Source organism: Cavia porcellus, unplaced genomic scaffold (genome assembly GCF_034190915.1).
Source record: "Cavia porcellus strain 051 isolate PalLab524CR breed Dunkin Hartley unplaced genomic scaffold, mCavPor4.1 scaffold_10, whole genome shotgun sequence".
In the NCBI taxonomy this organism is placed as follows: domain Eukaryota; kingdom Metazoa; phylum Chordata; class Mammalia; order Rodentia; family Caviidae; genus Cavia; species Cavia porcellus.
In genome coordinates this window covers 1,307,598-1,326,033 of record NW_026947493.1, presented here as the reverse complement: position 1 = coordinate 1,326,033, position 18,436 = coordinate 1,307,598, and the positions used below count along the sequence as shown (strand labels likewise).

The window sequence follows — 18,436 nt, the reverse complement described above, 5'->3', positions numbered from 1 at the left end:
ATCTCTCCAGCCGAAAGTACTGTCTTCCTCTTTGACCTCCATCTACATCTGCCTCGTGGCAGGAACATTTCCTACTTTGTAGGCTAGTAATTGATACAGAATTCAGCTCTGATTCTCCCATCATCTCCTACATGATGTAGCACAATCCCAGTACCCTAGTGGGTACTCGTGAAATCACCTTGGCTTAGTGTTTCCTTTTTTTCCTCATGATTTTGTAGCTGTTTCTCAGAGTAAGGATCAGAGTTTAAAGTTTGCTGGAGCCCTTAACAGAAGTGCCCATCAGTGTTTGATGAATAGATGACAGCTGTTTTACTTAGGAATCAGACACATCATAGCAGACCCAATTCAAAAACCATCCCAAGCATTCTGAGCTCTAGAACCTTGGGTGCATCATTTGGTCTCTTGGACCTTAGATTCCCCATTCTCAGATGGGAGCTGTACTTGAGAGCTTTTGGACACAGATTACGATGAGAAAATTAAACTGTTGTCCCATCTCTTTAACCCATTTATACTGAAGATTGATGAATTTCATATGAGAGAAAAAAATATCATTATGTTCCATTATAATGGGCATCCCAAAAAAGCAACCCTAGACATTGAAGGGTTAAAAATAATTAGCTAAAATGTTTATATTTGGCTCCTATTGACTACTGATTTGTTTAAAGATGATGAGTAGAATGAAAGCTGTAGTTTCCAGTCTCTCCTCAGACTCCACTAAAAATAACCACGAAGGATTTTTTTGAAGGCCTTATACCACAAAGACAAAATAAGAAAGGAGACAGCCCCCGCCAGATTGTGCATGTAAAAAACAGAAGAATGGCAGTGAAGAATGTGGCAGAACCAAGGGTACCAGGTCCTCACTGGCAGGAGGGCGAGCAAAGAGCAGCGGACCCGGGGGCCCAGGGCTGCACCGCAGCAGGCATGCTGGAGAAGCTGAGGGGGAAGAAGCCCTGGAGAAGTAGGGAGCTATCTGATCCCAGGTCCTCTTCCTCACTCGGTGCGGGTGGGCAGGTGACCTTCCCCAAGTCCTGCACAAGACTGAGGGGAGCATTTTTTGAAAGAATAAAATAAGTGACATCTGGCCCTGTTGAGGTCTGGGCCCCATTGTGGAGAACACAGACAATAAGAGAAAGTTTAAATTCTGAACATTACAGCCTTGCTCGCTGTTTCTAGGACCCTGATGGTCAGGAGCACCTCTTGGGAAGAGGTGGGCAGAGGCTTTTCTAGGGACTGTGACCAGGAAGTCTGTCCTTGTATGTATGTGTGTATCTGTTTGTTGACCTTATGAGGAATTAAACAGAGCTTTCACACAGAGCTAATTCCCATCTTTATTTTTTGAGACAAGGTCACACTATTTCTCTAAATTGTCCAGGCTGCACTTCAACCTGTGATCCTCTTACCTCAGCCTCCCACAGCATTAGGACTACAGGTGTGTGACACCATGCTTGGCTTCCCCCCCGCCTTTTTTTAGTGGTGGTGGTGGAGTGACCAGGTCTCCCTTTGTAATTCAGACTGGCCTTGAACTGACCAGCCCAGGTTGGCTTCACATTTGTGACAGTCCTCCTGCTTCAGCCTCCTGAGTGGTGGGATTACAAGTGTGCATTACCACTCTCAGGTAAGGAGGAAGTCTTAAAGACACGAGGATGGGAATTACCAGCTTGATAGTCTTCCAAGATCCATCCTCCCAGGAAGCCCTCCATCTGCAAGAACTACCCATGAGGAGGTGTTCAATTCCTTCCTCTTCATGAGCTATGTGAGGGAGGCCCCTAGTGTGATAAAGGAGGGTAAACTACCTGCAGTCTGAAGGGCCTGGAAACCAGGCAGAGGAGGCAGGAGGATCCAAATAATTAGGTATTGTGGCACACACTTATACCTCCAGTACTTGGGAGAATCATGAGTTCAAGGCCACCCTGAGCTATATAGTGAAGCCCTCCCTTGAAAAAAAATATACAGCCAGGCATGGTGGCACATGCCTATATTCCCAGCACTGGCAAGGCTGAGGCAGGAGGAGTGCTGTGAGTTCCAGGCCAACCTGGACTACATAGTGAGACCTTGCCTCAAAAGTACGAGTAGATATAACTACCTTATCTTATGGGAATGTAAAAGCTATTAATGACTTACTTTTTGTTTTTGCCTTTATACTTATTACTTGTTACCAGATGAGACCATTAAATACAAAGAGCATGAAGTATGATCTTCCACATTGACAAACAAACACATATAGCATGTTGAATTATGTAAATGAAAATAAAAGTATCAAAAAAGTGGCTTGAATCCAGCCCAGTACCTCTGACAGAAATGTCTGGAGAAGTGTGATGGAGAACTTGAGATTTTTCTTTCCAAAATCATTTTTAAGAATGCAGGGCTGCCTGTTATCTTAATTGTTTAACTACCAAAGAGTTCACACTTTGATTCAACCAGTGTGGGGTTCACGTATTGGCACCACAATTTAGAATCAGGGTGATCTTGGCCAGCTCTTGCTCTGAGGGAAAGACCCATGTGTGTAAGACCATTCTGTACTTTTACACAGACTGCCACAGAGTGCATAAATTATAGACAACAGAAGTTTGTTTAGTTCTTAATACTGGAGGCTGGAAAATCAAGGTGGCACCGTCCGGTGAGGGTCTTAGAACTGAGACATAAAACATGGTGGAAGGCCAAGTGAGCAAGAGACAGAAGAGTAGTCAAGCCTAGCCCACATCTGTATCAAGTCCCCTTCAGTACTGAGTAACCCATTGTCATAAGAATGACACTAGTCTTCAGGGGCTCTGCCCAGTGACCTAATCGTCTCTCAAAGGTTTTGCCTCTTGATACTGCAATGATAGAAATTACATTTCAACGTGAGTTTTAGATTTTTTTATCATACAGTGAAAACTCTCCTGGTTACTTTTCTCTTCTTGCAAAGACAAAATACCTGAGGCCAAAATGAAGGAAGGAAAGATTTATTTAGCCTAGTTTATTTAGTCTTTGGAGATTTCAGTGCATACTCAGCTGGCTCCAAGGCAGGGTGGCATGGCACAGGGGAAACTATTCATGGCAGCTGCAAGTGACAAGAGCAAACAGGGCAAAAATAAATAAATAAATAAAAGGGAAAGCACACCTCCTTCCCTTCCTTAAATTGTATGCCAGCTGCCTGCCCCTGGGCGGGTGCAGTACTCACACACGCCAACCCCAGCACTAGACAAGTAACCAATCACAAATGGTAGACTCAGCCATCTCCATAACTGCATGAGGCTTAGGAGGCTACCTAGACACAAACCATAACAATAACACAATATTCATTCATTCTGTAATATCCACTACATACCTTTTAAGTGTCAAACACTTTACGAAGTGCCAGGAACACAGTGGTAAATAAAATAGGCATGTTTCCTTTCTTTGTGGCACTTAGAGTATAATGAAAGAGGCTGAAGATAGGCAATGCCAGGAAATATTTATATTTTTTGAAACCAAGATTGGAGTATTTTCAGTATCCTTATTTTCTTAATTTTTTGTTTGTTTGTTTGTTTGGTTGGTTGGTTGTTTTTGTTTTTTGAGACAAGGTCTTGCTATGTAGTTCAGGCTGGCCTTGAACTCATTATGTAGCCCAGGCTGGCCTTGAAATCTTGGCAGTCCTCCTACCCCAGCCTCGAGAGTGCTGAGATACAGGCATTTGCCACCATGCCCAGCTGGGTTCTTTTATAAGCACTTTGATTTAACATTAGAGTTACTTTAAGAATTAAGAAGTTTCTCTTTGAAATTACATCCTTTGTGTATCGAGTGCTTTCCAACTACAGGATTTATGGACCACTACCTATACTTGGTTCCTGTCTCTCAAACCTACAGAACAACTCAGGCATTATTCTACCAAAACACCACTCAGTCCCAGCTGCCCTTGTGGGTCTGCAGCTGCAGCCTTGCTTCCCACTCTGGCCCCTTGGCGACTGTGAACCTGGGCTGAGGAATAACAAATGGCCCTGGGTGGCCTGTACACAGCTGGTGCCAGTTTTTCTAGACCATAAAACCTTAGCATTTCATGTGATGCACTCCAATCTCAAGATTTTCTCCTCTTCATTTAAAAACTTTTCAAAAACATGAGTGAAAGTTGAATCTTACTGTAACACGTGTGTACAGTCTGCTGCTCCCACTACTGAAACTTCTCACCTTTGATCAGAAGTTTCTGCTGAAAACTGGGAGAGGGCACCAGGATCTGCAGGGTCCAGACACAAAGCAGACGTCAGAGAAGACTGTGTAGGAAAGGGAGGCGGTGGACCTGGAGTCCTGTCCCGGACTCTGTCCCTTCCGCTGAAGAACGTGGAAGGAAAGAACCTGTAACAGTCTCTGTCACTCATTCCCCTACTCTTACTCCCCTGTCTCAATTCTGCTCTAACCTGATTTTGCTCTTTTTTTTTTTTTTTTTTTTTTTTGGTGTAACATTTTGTGCAAGTTACTGCAGAAAGCAGCTGTGAAAATGACTTCTAGCAGATGATGGATTGACTAGTTCGGCCCTTTGCAAGTTTTGTGAAGGGATCCAGCTGGCTCAGATTACCACGCCTAAATGTGCATTCGCCAAGGTTGTCAGTGCCTGCAGTGGATGTGAAACTGGCAGGCAAAGTGCAGGGCCTCCCCCCAGGGCCGCATTGTGGGGCTTGCTTTGTGCCCAGGACCACGAGACTGACAAAGCAAGGTGGAGCAGGGGTGTGTGGTCCCAGCTAAATAGTTTAGTATTTTGAAAGATTGCCGCATTTTAAAGTTTTCCCAACAGCACATGCCCTCCTCAGGCATCTACACAACCACTCTGGATCTTGAGTCAAAAACAGGGAGGCAACAAAGTCCTGATATGAAGAATAAAGAAAGCAAAGAGAGCACTGGCACTTGACAGCCTGTTTTCAGATGTTTGAAGAATTGTTAGTGGAAGAGAAGCAAGCTGCTGCCTTGTGACCTTTAGGGTGACTTTCTGAAGCAAAAAACAAACAAACAAAACAAAAATCCCATGGCATTCTGTTCTCTGTAAGGAACTTTCTAATAGCTAGGTCCTTATTCTGTTTCTACTCAGCAGTGGATCATCTGTGATTAGAAGTAAAAATATTCCCTCACTTAAATGTAGGGCCTGAATGACCGCACATCCCAGATTTTCTTGTTTGAGATTCTTTGTGGGAGACACCTGCATACTGTTAGTGGAGATGCAGTTGTTTATGCATTAGTCACTCCGCAAATCCTCCCTGAGTACCTGCTACTATACATGGTAAGCCCCTTGGTGGTCACTGGGGACCCTGCTGTAACCATAACTGACAAAATCCCTGCCTCTGCAGAGTCAAATATGCAAAGAAGGGCGCTTGACAGCTGTAGCTCACTGGACAGAAGTCAGCAGGGCAAGATGCTAGGGTTCACTGAGTGGCGTGGGGCTGCTTTTGAATTAAGATTTAAAAGATGAGAAGAAACCAGTTTTCTGGTGGCATCTCAAATTCCATGAGTTGGTAATTCTGGGAACTACTTTGAGGTGCCCAGTGGTAGATACCCCTTGCTCCTAGAATTCTATCAGTACTCAGACCCAGTGACCCAGTGACTTTAAAAGTTTTTTGAACATTCAACAGACTTTGTTACATAACTTCAACATAGCTACAGCATTTATTCAGTATGTTCTTTTATACACTGCACAGTATTTTAGAGCTTAGTAATTCACTTCCCTTCCCAGTGAGGAAACTGGGCCCCAGAGGAGGATGGTACCTTCCCTACTCACACGACCCAGGAAGCCTGAGATGGAGGCCTTCCGCTGGGAGACCTAGCAGTCTTTCTTGTCTGTTGAGCTGTTCACACGCTCTTGCTCAGTTGCCATTGTGACAGCAAGGGCGACCCCATAGTGTTTCCCATGTGTGTAAGACCTGACAAAATCATTTGTTTCTCATCTCATTTAAACTTCTTCCCACTGTGGTGGGAAGTGACTGGACACATAGTCATCAGAGACATCAGAGATTAAGAGCATTAAAAGCATCAGAGGTCCTATGTTGCAAGTAAAGAAACAGATCCAGAAAAAATTAAAGGACTTTTCCTAAAAAGTAAGGTGATGGACCAGGCAGCAGCAAGCAGTCAGGTGTCCAGACTCTCAGACTAAAGTCCACTTCCAGTACGATACAAAAAAAGAAAAGAGAATGGTTGAATGGTAACTGTGACTGAGCAGGAAATCAGATGAAGGAAAGATGGGTTTACTGTGGCCCTGTGTATCAGTCAAGACCTCTTTCCATAGAATTGCAGGTTACACTATCTGGGTTCAGTTTTACTCTATTTTGAATGTGCTTACTGTTTTTCAGAAACCAAGGCCTCATTTATTTTTTAAAAGAAACACAAAAGTGAACCTAATTTCCAACGTGTAGACTGCACTAGAAAGTGGACAGGTGAGAATTCTAACTTATCAGTAACCTTATCCAGAGTCACTTTGTGCAGGCAATAGAAGCAGAAGCTTTACCCTTTGCAGTTCCTGGACCCAGGGAGGAGGAGAAGTTACAGAGCAGGGGACACACACAGAACTAAGCTGGCAAGAGTGAAGGCCAGCATCAATACCAGCAAAATCATTTCAGTTATCCATTACTGCTTGATATACTACTCAAAATTAGTGGCTTAAAATAACAGCCACTCACCCAGGATTCTGTGGGTCCAGCATCCTGGCAGGACTCAGCCATTTGACATACCCTGAAGAGCCTTGTAATGGTGCCATCAGAGTGGTCAGTTAAGAATGGCAGGTCCGGGGCTGAGGATTTAGCTCAGCGGCATAAGCACCTGCCTTGCAAGCAGGCGGTCATGAGTTCGATCCCCGGTACCGATAAAAAGGAAAAAGAAAAAAAAAAAAAAGAAAAAAAAAAAAAAAAAAGAATGGCAGGTCCACGATGGCTCCACCTTTGGCCAGAAGAAGCTGCCACATGCCCTTCTCTTCCCTTACCCTGCATCTCTTGCTTACACATTCTCTGTCCTCCTCTGTGACATTGTGACCAGTTCAGGCTTCCTGGTGCCTAATGTTCTAAGCCATGATGGCTCAAGGCCCAACCTCAGAAATTATACACATCTCTGCTTCCATGTTCTGTTGATCACAGCATAAGCTGTTGTTGGGGAAGGAACAAGGTCACACATGGAAGAGGGTTGCGGGTTGTTTCTGTTTACACCATCTCTGGAAGCACCGCATACCACAGTAGCCCTTCTGGCCCTGATGGTATCTAAGCTGAATTGGAAGACACTGCTCCAGCTGGCCTGGTTGCACATCCGAAGACCAGGAAGGCATCACTGATTGTGACTCTGAACTAAAACAGAGTAGATTAGATTGAACTCGATAGGCTAAACCCCAGCACTGATGTTCTCTCCAGTATCCACAGCTGCCTGACTCCAGAGAGCATTATGGAGATGGAAGCTTGCAGAGCAAGGTCTCTAAGAGACTGTTGACAGGATACCAGCTGCCTCTGTCTGAGGACATAGGTGAGCGTTACACACACATCCTTAAAGGGTGTCATTTCTTAATTCTGATAAGGATTCACATGGTTAATTAAGCACAGGGGATGACAGGTTTGGGGACAGTTAAGTCTAATCTTTTTCCTTCTTGCAGCCCTTTAGTCTTTAATAAGAAATAAGCCATCTGAATTAATCATAGTGCTTAAATACATGAAAGTGGTAGTGACTGATCATTCTAAGCAGTGATGTGTAAGCAAGAGGGTTAGACCGTCGGGCCTGACACTGAACACTTTGCATGCCACATTCACTAAGGCATCGTAGCAGGCAGGTAAACACACTGGAGCCATGTGCCCCCAGGCTGAGCAGGCTTGAGGAGACAGCATTATCCGAGGAGTTACAAAATCAGCTACTGCTTATCATCATCCTAACCAAAATATTATTTCTGGTGTCAGAGAGAACATAAAAGCTCATGGTTTAAAGTTTACGCTTAGACGAGTTAAAATTTACCAAGCATTAGAGACACAGCAAGATGTATACTACAAGGACCTATGACCAGTAGCATGTAATACATTTCCCAGGGAATGGTATGAATTTGTCCACAAAACTGTGGCTAGAGTTTTTCAGGACAGACTTCTGACAGAAGAGGGAGAACAGGAGGAACGGTGCGAGCCAAATCCTAAAAGGATAGGGAGGTTAGAGCTCCATCTATACAGCTGTTGCCCTGGCTCAGGTTCCAGATTGGAAAACTACCCTCAGTGTGGCATTTGGGAGCTGTGCAGACCTTGAAAGAACATTGACTTTCTGTTAGAAAAGTAAAATGCTTGCTTTCATCCATCATGACTGAACTTTATCTTTCTTTAATTCTGAATCTTTCTCTAAATTTCCTCTATTGCATAAAACAAAAACAAAAAAAAACATTAAAAGAGACCTCTGTTTTGTTTTTAAGTGATTTCTAGAGATTTAGTTATAAGTCTGGATATTTTAATTAGCATTGCTCTGAGTAAAAAGCTTCTGCTGAAAACCAACATGGAACAGTTAGAATGTGTACAAAGTCACAAAAGTGGTCTTTTTAAAAAGGGTTTTTTCCTTTCCTTTTTTTTTTTTTTTTTTTTTATTTAACCATTAGCTGCCTCGTATTTTCAGTGGTCTAGTTGAAATTATATATTGCCTTTAAACACAATATTCAACCAAAAAGTTGGTCAGCCAGAATTTTTGGTCTAATGAGCAGATAGATACACCCACATACACATGTTCAAGTATAAACACACTCACATATTTATGTACATGTGCATTTACATACTCTTTTTTAAAGAAAAAATGGTATCAACAAAACAGCATTATGAGAGAGGAAGGACAATTACATATTTGGGAACAGCAGGGTTAGGCCAACCAAGCAATGCTTAAAGATTCAAAACATTAGCATTTAACATGAAATTTACTTTTTATCATCCTTACGCAGCCATCAGAATGAAGAAAGACAGTGTCCAGCTGTAGCAAGAGTTCAGTAGCAGGAGAATTAGAAGTAAAGGTACCAGTGCCTGAGGGGTAGGTCATGAATTAATAATTGCTATGTGGCGGATGAGCCCGTCACAAGAGCTGAAAATGAGGAAGTTGCCTTGCAGAGCGCTATCAATCACTCAGTGACCATAACTTCTAGTAATTAGTGTATTTTATGGGCCTCTGCTTCAGTGGCTCGAAAGCACATATGCTCCAGTCACAGCTAAACTTTGCCGGAGTAATATTCTGGGATGATTTATCCTCCTGCTGCACTGGGATATCACCCTATATTAGGTGAAGATTGTGAACTAAGCTGCAATAAAGTGTAAGTTTAGGTACAGTTTGCCCAGGTTGAGACCTCCATGTATCATGCTTTTCTGCATTCATGGTTAGGTTACAGCAAGCAATCATTTTTAACAGAGAAACAGATAAAGCAATTAAAGGAACAGCATTAGGATATTGTACTTGTGAATTACTGCTGCCCTCTCCCCATTTATGTGTCCACTGTAATAAGCCCATTTCTAATTAAAAAAAAAACCCACTGTATTAGAAACATTTATTTGTAAAGCTGTCTTTCCTCCATTACTAGTAGTAATCTGGGCTAGAATACAGGACTTTCTGAATGATAGAGAAGTGCTTGATTTATTTCTTTGTGCCACCGTGCTTGGGCTTCTTAAGTTGAAATAAATTTCCTTCATACCACTGGACTCTGGTGAAGACAAGTAGTTGTCCTTGGAATGTTGACACATGTTAAGGACACCCTGATGGGCTCACATTTAGGATTTTTCTACACAAAGCAGAAAATGTTATTTACAAGCTCTCAGGAGTGCTTGACACTTTACAATCAGGCTGATGAGTTCTTTGGCAGTTCTTTGCCAATTCACCCCGTGCACCAGAAGTCTCCCAGACCTTTGCCAATAGGGTCCTTTCCCATTGCCAAAATGTCTGTAGAGTCATTATTTAACAAGTTTTGCTCCAATTTATAGTATAACCTTGGGCAAATTGATTTATTACCTGGTACCTCTGCTGGTCCTTAATTCTGTTTATGTTAAAGAAATCTTTCTAGTGTGTAAGAAAGTGTTACATAAAAATAAGTATCAATTGAATAAGGAAATGTGCATGGACCCACTGTCATTTTTGTAGAATACCACTTTTTACAGCGGTGTCCTTGAATTTCCTTAAAAAGAGAACAAGTGATAAGCTCATTTCACCCACCATAGATGGAGAGATATACACAGTTTGATGCTTCCATTACGTTTATTATTCAGTCTTTAATTTGCAATGTATTGTCATGCAAGTTAAACAATAATAGAAAAGCAAACTAATTGTCTTTAATTAAAGTGAATTAGGTTTTTATTTCAGTATACTTAATATAGTGAGAACTGATAATGCAGAGGGTCCCAGAGGTTATTAGGGCATATTTCTGTTGGGCCTGATGGTGTTCGTAATAATCCTTTTCCTCACAGTTCTGGATGTGAACAAATATGTCACTTCATCAGTCTCTGTTACTCGCACTTATGCCCCTCCACAGGGGTTGCAGACTCTACAAGTTAACAGCTAATGGCGTTATACATTAAAAACCAAAGCTCTCCGCACTCTGAGGCCTTTCAAGGCTTTGTTCTTAAGCCCCAGACACTTTGGAGTGCAGCTGCAAACTATAGGCAGAAGATTAAATTAATTTGTAACTCTCTCTCTTTTTTTTTTTTTTTTTTTTGGTCCTGCATTACTAAATCCTCCACATTTAATTGAAAACCTACTTCAAGACCCTTTGTGTTTCTGTGTTTTTTGTTGTCAATTTAACCTCCAGAGCACTTTAACACTGGAAAATTGCTGTTCTATCCTCTGGATTGTTTTTTAAACCATTCAGTAAGAGGACATTGAAATTGATACATGAAGAGAAAAGTAAAATCTTAGGGTAGATTTTTTGAGGTATTTAATATTTATTGTGGTTCCTCACTAGCATAGTTTCAGATGATTTAAGTTTTTTTTCTCTAGGACTGTATAAATTGGTCTTGGGATGAAATCTCGCCTAGGGAATTTTGTGTAATCCAGTAGTTAAGTCTGATTTTTTAAAAAGTTTGCCCATGTCTGAATGTTGCAAAGTGACTGCTACATTTCTATGAAATGAACATTTAACTGCAATGCACAATCTAAATGCAAAAAATCCTTAGATGGAAATTTAATTGTGTAAAATGTGCACAAGGTAATTAAGAACAAATTTTAGAACATTTCAGACTATAAAGTCCTCCTTCAGCTACATCACTGGCTTTATTGAAAATGCTTATTTTCAATTTGCAGTTATGCCAAGAAACATAGAATATGTCTAAATTAAGAATTTAAAAAAGCAATAATCTTTCATAGAACTGTAATCTTAAAGCTACTTGCTATTGTTATTCTAAGTCAGGGACTTGATCACCAAAATCACTTCCTGAGTTTGTGTCCTGCTCTGTTTCTGGCTACAATGTATACTTTTCTTCTTATTGGTTATAATTTCACCACAGTTATTTTATCATCAACAAAAGTCATATTTGTTATATTGTAGGTAAAAATACCATCTGTCCTTTTTGTTAAAATACAGGATTTTTATCATGCAGTTGTGTATTGACAGCTGTAATGATTGTATACCTATACACAGAAATATACCCAAATATGTTTATTATTTAAATTGTGAAATACAGCATACTCAAATACTGCAAAGGCAAGAGCAGTTCATGAATTATGATTAGACAAAGATCAATAAGATGACACAGAAATATTCCTACAATGAAACAATCCTGGTTTACTGTTACTTAAATGTATGCCTAACCGGCAGCCACTTTGAAGACATTTTTTTTCTGCCTATTACATAATAAAAGTCCCACCAATTTACTAAGTCTTCAGTATTTGGAATTAAAATGTACTTTTTTATTTAACATAAAATAAAATCTTCTCCCTCCCTCCTGTCTACTTCTACTCTCAAAAAATAACTAAAGCTTTTCCAAATCTTTTACAATATGAGCAGCTCTCCTCTTGGGACTGAAAAGGATGTGAGAGTCATTTGATGAATCGCTGGTGCTTATGTGTGTCCACATTTTTCAATATTTTTTTAAACTGGATTTAAGCTGCCTGTATTTAAATGTGTCTTTTGCAAAGATGATAAAGAGAGCAAAGATTTCTATTGGCTTAGCTCTAATCTGTTTGCTTTGTTGCAATTCTTTTTCCTTCCCCATTTTACTTTAACTGTTAACCTATTTATAAATCTAAATCTACATACAAAGGTCATTGGTTGGCTGAACTTAAACCATTTTACTCAGTAAATTTAATTAAGAAAATACAGTGCAACTCATAAGCAAATGAGTTTTTTTCTAGTTTTAAACCAAACCACCCTCTTGAGTGCTGATTGCCTTGCCTGACCCCTGGTGATACAGAAACAGGCAAAATTAAAAAGGACATTAAAGCTTCATTAAATCTGAAACACATTTAGTACAGTGACATATCTGCAGGCCATTTCAGAGAAGATTACATACTCTCTTTTGTAAGTTTCTTAATTTATAATACCTTGACAATAAAAACTGGGGAAATGCAAGTAGATTAATAGACCAGTAGGGGTAAAGGATACAGAATGGCCCCAGGTCTGTCTGTCTCTGGAACACTCAGAGCACATGCATGCTCTTTCCCCACAAGGATTCCATGTTAATTTTGACTTTTTTAAGTTTGTATCTGCTAAGAGCCCCTTTCCTTCTTTTCTCCTAATAGAGCTTGATAAAAGGGATTTAAGGGCTGTCTATATATTTCCTTCTACTTTGCCATGAGGCAGATAGTGTGGGTTGTAAGCATAGCGGCTCTGTTAGGCCTGAAAGGACTAGGACATAGGGGATGGCAGGTTCTGTGCTGGCACCTTAACATGGATGCTTTCAATGCCAGCCTGATAGAGCTGGGGCCATGTTCACTAATATAGCATTGGAATTACTATAACAGCCCAATGATGACATTTGATGGGAAAGGAAGTGATTGTCCCACTGCTGTTACCATGGTACCTACTGGTCAAGATTGAAGAACCACTGTCTACTCTGAAACTCCAACCTGCAGGATGTCATAGACTCCGTCCTGGAATGTAGTGGACAGGAGCATAGTGGACAGGTAGAACTAGGGCTCTAGCAGATATCAGGAAAATGCAAGCAAAACAAAGCAAGACCCAAGAATGAAATGTGAACCGGTTCAAACGCTGCCCCCTCTGACTGGCTGCCACTGAACTCTCTGCTCTCTTGCAAGATAGTGTCTTACAGAGCGTTGTCAGCAGTCCTGTTTACTCTGTAGCAGTTGTGACAGAGGGGCCAAGGGATGAGTCCCAGTTTCCTGAAGCCTGGCTCTGTATAATCAGCGGTGAGGTTAAGAACCAGGTGTCAAAATGGGGAGAATTTGAATCTTCACCTCATCCTACTCGTTTTCTTAAAGTGTCTGCTTCACATTTCTTAATTCTTTAAACCGCAAGAACCAGGGACCAACACTGGCAGCTGCCAACTGATCTAGATCTTGATGGCACATGTGGCAGACAGGTGTCCTCCACCTGCAAACCATGGGGACAGAATTCTTCCGTGGTCCCTAACATATGTTCAACATGTGCCTGAGAGTGGTGCCATGGCTGCAGAGGGCACGAGACAGAAAGTTCATAGTGTTTTCTGGTAGTTGCTAAACTGTCGAGTTTTTGGTTGAGAGACCTTCCTCTTACTGTTCTTCTAGTCCCAGTGGGAGTAAATGCAGAATTCGTGCCCCACACAGGGCGAGTGCCTATCTCGCAAGTGCAGAAAGTTGCAGATGCCTGGCCCCCCACTGCACCTGGCTCAGGGAGTTCTTCCAGGTCCCAGTGCCCATGTCCCACTGGCCAGAAATACACCATCATGTTAGGACTGTCGGGTAGACCTGCAGTGGGTGAGGACAGAGCGGGCACAGTGGGAACGCTGAACACAAAGACAACAAACATACTAAGCTTAGAAACTGGTTTAGGTGAACAGCCGCACTTTCCTTCCTTTACCCCTTCTTGTGATATTGTTAATTTTTGCTTTTTTTATTCCATTAAGAAAAGATTAATTCAAAGCACTGAACTCTATTCCTTGCCTCTTTTTTCATTTTTCATTTTTTATTTTTTATTTTTTTGGAGACCTCGCTAAGTTGCCCAGAATGGCCTCAAACTTGCAATCTTCAGCCTCAGCCTCCCAAGCCCCCAAGTAGCTACAGGTGTGCCCTATCATGCCTGTTTACTTTTGTTATTTTTACTTGAAAGCATTGATGATATCCATCACATGAAATAATGATAGCTTTAACTATATCTTGAAACTTTGTATGTCTTTATATCTTGAAAATCCATATACATACCAATAGACAACTTGAATGTAAGAGGATTACAAGGTACTGATACTAGGTGTTTCTAAACACACAAGCAGACACACCCCTAAATGAGTGCTGTCCCCTTCAAAGTAGTCACCTTATAAGGTTATAAGGATTTACACTGCTGTTGCTCAAACTGGTCTTCAAACTATGAAAACCGCAACACCTTCATGTCTATCCTTAGTAAGCAACAAAGTACTTATTCTTTGTAGGTAGCTTTGGAATTTGTTCATATCCTTAAGTCATTACACATTAATCGGCAAATAGTTTTCGTGGTCAACCAACTGAAGAGTATAATCAAGAGTATAATTTTAAATCCAAGATGTACTTCCAGTAAAATGAAGCAGGTATTCTTCTGTTCCATGAAATGGTTCTAAACACTGCTGCAGAGGAGCTCAGGAATGTTTGTGCACAGTCAGTATCTTGGGGACTGTCTCCAAGTTCCTACTGATGACCTCTGTGGGACCCCTGAATAGAACTGTAGGATTCTGACCTTGAAGCCAGTCAGTGCTCTCTCAGATTCATCCTGGCTTTGAAATTCCCTAACATTGTGATTCTACTCTGAAAGTGGTTACAGGTATACATGAAGGGGTTCCGGACTGAGAAAGGGCCAAATCAGGAACCTGCAGACTTTTGCCTTTATTTGAAAGGTTATGGTGTAGTTGTTACCTTTGGTCTTATTGTCAAGCCTATTCTTCATTGAATTTTTTTTTTTTTCCTTTCACAGGCAAGGATCCAAAGGCCAAAATTATTAAACAAACAAGTCCAGAAACAGTTGTTAATGAGTTAAAGTAAACTAGAAGTTCTGGAATTCACTTTCCCAATTGCAGACTTAGGCCTATAATTTCAATTTCAAGGTCTTCAAATGGCCATTTTTCCACTAGCAGTAGCCCTTTTATTCTGTGAATAGAAAGTAGGTGAAAAAAATTAACAGGTAGATGAAAATAATGGCACAGTTTTCAGTTTCATATTAGCCTATTCTTCACTTCCTCCCATCCTTCATTTATACTTGTACTGAAAACTCTACAAAGCCAAGAACAATTAGAGTTCCCATTGTACGAGACAAAAAGCCAACCATTTTACACCTCTGCCTAGAAGAAACTGGCACACGTGTAAATGTGAATACTGCCCACAGAGCTGAGAGTATTCCTAAGAGAAACCACATAAGGGTAATGTTTAGTTACAAAAATTAGAATATTTTAGTAGGAATGCAGCATTGTCTGTTGAAAATGTCCATTCTAAATACAGCTTATAATGTAATTACAGCAATAATTTAGTTCGTGCATTCAAAGTTGTGAGGTTTTTTATATTTGCTGGATACAGTTCTGAAATTTAGTACTTGTCTATCTTAAGGAGATCTGCCCTGCATGCAAATCTATAACTAGACAAATATTATTTCCTTCCCCAGCTTGCTCTTGGGAGGTTCCCATATCCTCAGGTAAGATTGTTCATTACTGCTGTTTGCCAATGTGACATTCATTCCTATGTATGAAGGTGCAGGGAGCAATCTTGAACATTGGAGCCACATACAAATAAATCTGTCCTGTTAAATTGAAAAGTGGTATCTTAAAGGAGTCATTTAGAAATCTCTATTGATTTTTGATTTTTTTTTTAAACTCCAGACTTTCTTCCTGTTTGTTAAAGGTTGACAGCGATCTGTGCTCTTCCTTTGTGTGACATTTGAGATGTTTTTCCCTTCTCCTGACCCAGTACAAGGTGTTCCTATTGAAGCCGAAGGAGGGGCTTAGCCTTTTCCTGGTACCTTTTTTTGTTTTAACTTTGGGTTTAACTTAAATTGCTTTTAAAAAGATTCCGATGAAGAGCAAAAATAATCTAGATCATTATTTTTGCCAGGTAACTAGGCCCCTGTTGTTACATGTAATTTTGAGCGCATTGTTTTTAATTTTATCCTTCCCTATTCACATTTCTATGAAAACAAATAGTCCACTGTATTAGCACTGCTGACTGCACTTTTTATAATTTCTTTAAAATGTTTATCATTGGAGGGTACTAGCACTTAAAATATAAAGCTGGTTTGTAGTTTAAAAATGATTCCCAGAGTGTGTGCAGAAATAAGTGAAATATCTGAAAGGATGGAAAATGAATGGCTTGATTGTTTTCCTCTGGTTGATGCTCCGTGTTTTTCTGGCATCTTGGTCTGTATAGGCCAAAGTGCCTTAAGGCATGTCTGATTTAAAGGTGGTATTGGTCTCTGCTCTTTAAGCATCTATTAACTTGCTATTATTATGCAAATAAGTGTTGTATTACACATACTAATTTATGCATGGTTAGATTATGCAGATGCATCCCAAACATGGTTATTGAATAATAGGAGGGGGCTCATTCTCTCCACCATCTTTAGAAGCAGTTTGAAGGAAATTTTCCTGCTACCTTTGTAGACATTTAAAGAGCTTTCACTCACTAAAATGACTCTTATATCCTTTTTCCTTTCCAGTTAAAGTCTTAGATAAGTGGAAGAGGAACAGTTCAAGTTGTTAGTCCCGCTTTTCAAATGTGTAAGCTTCTTTGTTAAAACATAATCTTGTCCTTAAAGAGAAAAACGTGAAACATAATTGATAGAACTGTGGGGGGAGGAGGAGGAGGAGGAAGAGGAGGACCGGCAGCGGCTGAAAAGATAAGAAGTATGAAATATAAATAACCTTTATTTTGGGAATGCGGGGAGAGATACCCCCAACCCCCTGGGACGTGGCATCTCCACCCCGGGGCCGGCGATCTCTCCGTGGAACACGTGGAGTGAGGCACATAAGTAGCCTCGGCCTGGGGTGGAACCTAAGGGGGGCATTAGGGATGCACAGGTAGCCCATTGGTCTTAGTTTGGCGCCACAGGTAATTCCTAAGGGTGGGGGGAGATAGGAGCTCCTTGGCTTTATCAGCTACAGTATCCGGCCTGGGCCAAAACCCTTTCATATCCCGTCTTATGATTATTATGAAAAGGGGCGAAGATTTTTCTTTAACTACTTCCTGCTGGCTGAGGGCGCTGTACTGGGGTCTAGGGGAGTTGACGGGATGACGGTTGATGTCTAGGTAGAAGCTGGTGTCAGGTGTTTTATCCGAGTCACGGCACCAAATAATAGGATTATTTCCAGAAAATGAAAAATATTTCCAAAAGATGAGGAATATAAACAAAAGAGGCCTTTATTCTGGGAACACGGAGAGAGAGGACTGGTGTGCTGGCCGCTGGAATCTGGCCATCTCTCTCACGCGGACACGTGGCATGGGGGAATATAAGTAGCCTAAGTTTAGGGCAGTGCCCTAAGGCCATTAGAGATGCACAGGTGTTTCACTGGCACACGTTTGGCACCAGGGGCAGATTCCGAAGGGTAGGGGGGGTATAGGGTTACAGGTAAATCTCTAGGGGCGGGGAGACAGGAGCTCCCTAATTCCGGCTGAGTGTCCAGTCTGGGCCAACAACCCTTTCAATAATGTGCACAAACATTTAGTGGAATTTTAGTGTATCTACAGCCTTGCTGCTTTGCTCTAGGTAGCCCATCAAATTAAAATCACATTTTCAAGATTTATAGCTCATTAGAATATTTATCTTGGTAAAGCCTGTCATTCTGTAAGTAATTTTTAAATAATTCATTGTTTGACCAGTTTACATAATTCTGTAAAATTGTTCAAGTGAACAGAAGAAGCTCTTTACAGTATCATCTCTCCAACAAGTCTTAAAACTTGAAAGCTATCTAATAAAAATTCCAAAGATTGGAAATGTAGCTATATTCTCTAGATTCCTAGCGTCTGGAGTAATCACTCAGGAGGAGTTGTCAGGTGAGGAGTCTGGGGCATGGACCACCATGACAAATGGTGCTGCTGAGGGCTGTGGTTAGTTGGGAAGAGGTGGGTGTCTTCACTGTTTTCCTCTGAGTCTGAATGTTACACATTTACCAGATGAGTCAACGGAAGGCTCAACAGGGAAATTCTAATATGCTGAACTCCCTTACTTAGCAATTTTATGCCAAGTGGAGGAAGAAGTATTTCTTCAATTATAATGGAATGTCATCATCAAATTGGGACTTGTATTTACAAAAAAAAAAAAAAAAAAAACACAAGGGGGCTGGGGATTTAGCTCAGTGGCCTTAAGCACCTACCTGGCAAGACTGAGGTCATGAGTTCAATTCCCAGTACCACAAAAAAAAAAAAA

At 41.0% G+C, this 18,436-nt stretch overlaps 1 protein-coding gene across 16 annotated transcripts in view; it reads left to right on the top strand.

Moving 5' to 3' along the window:
• Positions 1–18,436, top strand: part of Map2k5 (mitogen-activated protein kinase kinase 5) — a 246,249-nt gene that overhangs the window by 150,628 nt on the left and 77,185 nt on the right. For 8 of the 16 annotated variants that reach the window (XM_063257801.1, XM_003480202.5, XM_063257804.1 and 5 more), the window contains one exon: positions 15,683–15,712. The exons of 6 other annotated variants lie outside the window; for them this stretch is intronic. In XM_063257801.1, the coding sequence (XP_063113871.1) occupies positions 15,683–15,712 (30 nt within the window). Of the gene's footprint in view, positions 1–15,682; positions 15,713–16,729; positions 16,791–18,436 lie in introns of all 16 variants that reach the window. 2 more of the 16 variants (XR_010050301.1, XM_063257813.1) reach the window with 1 other exon arrangement.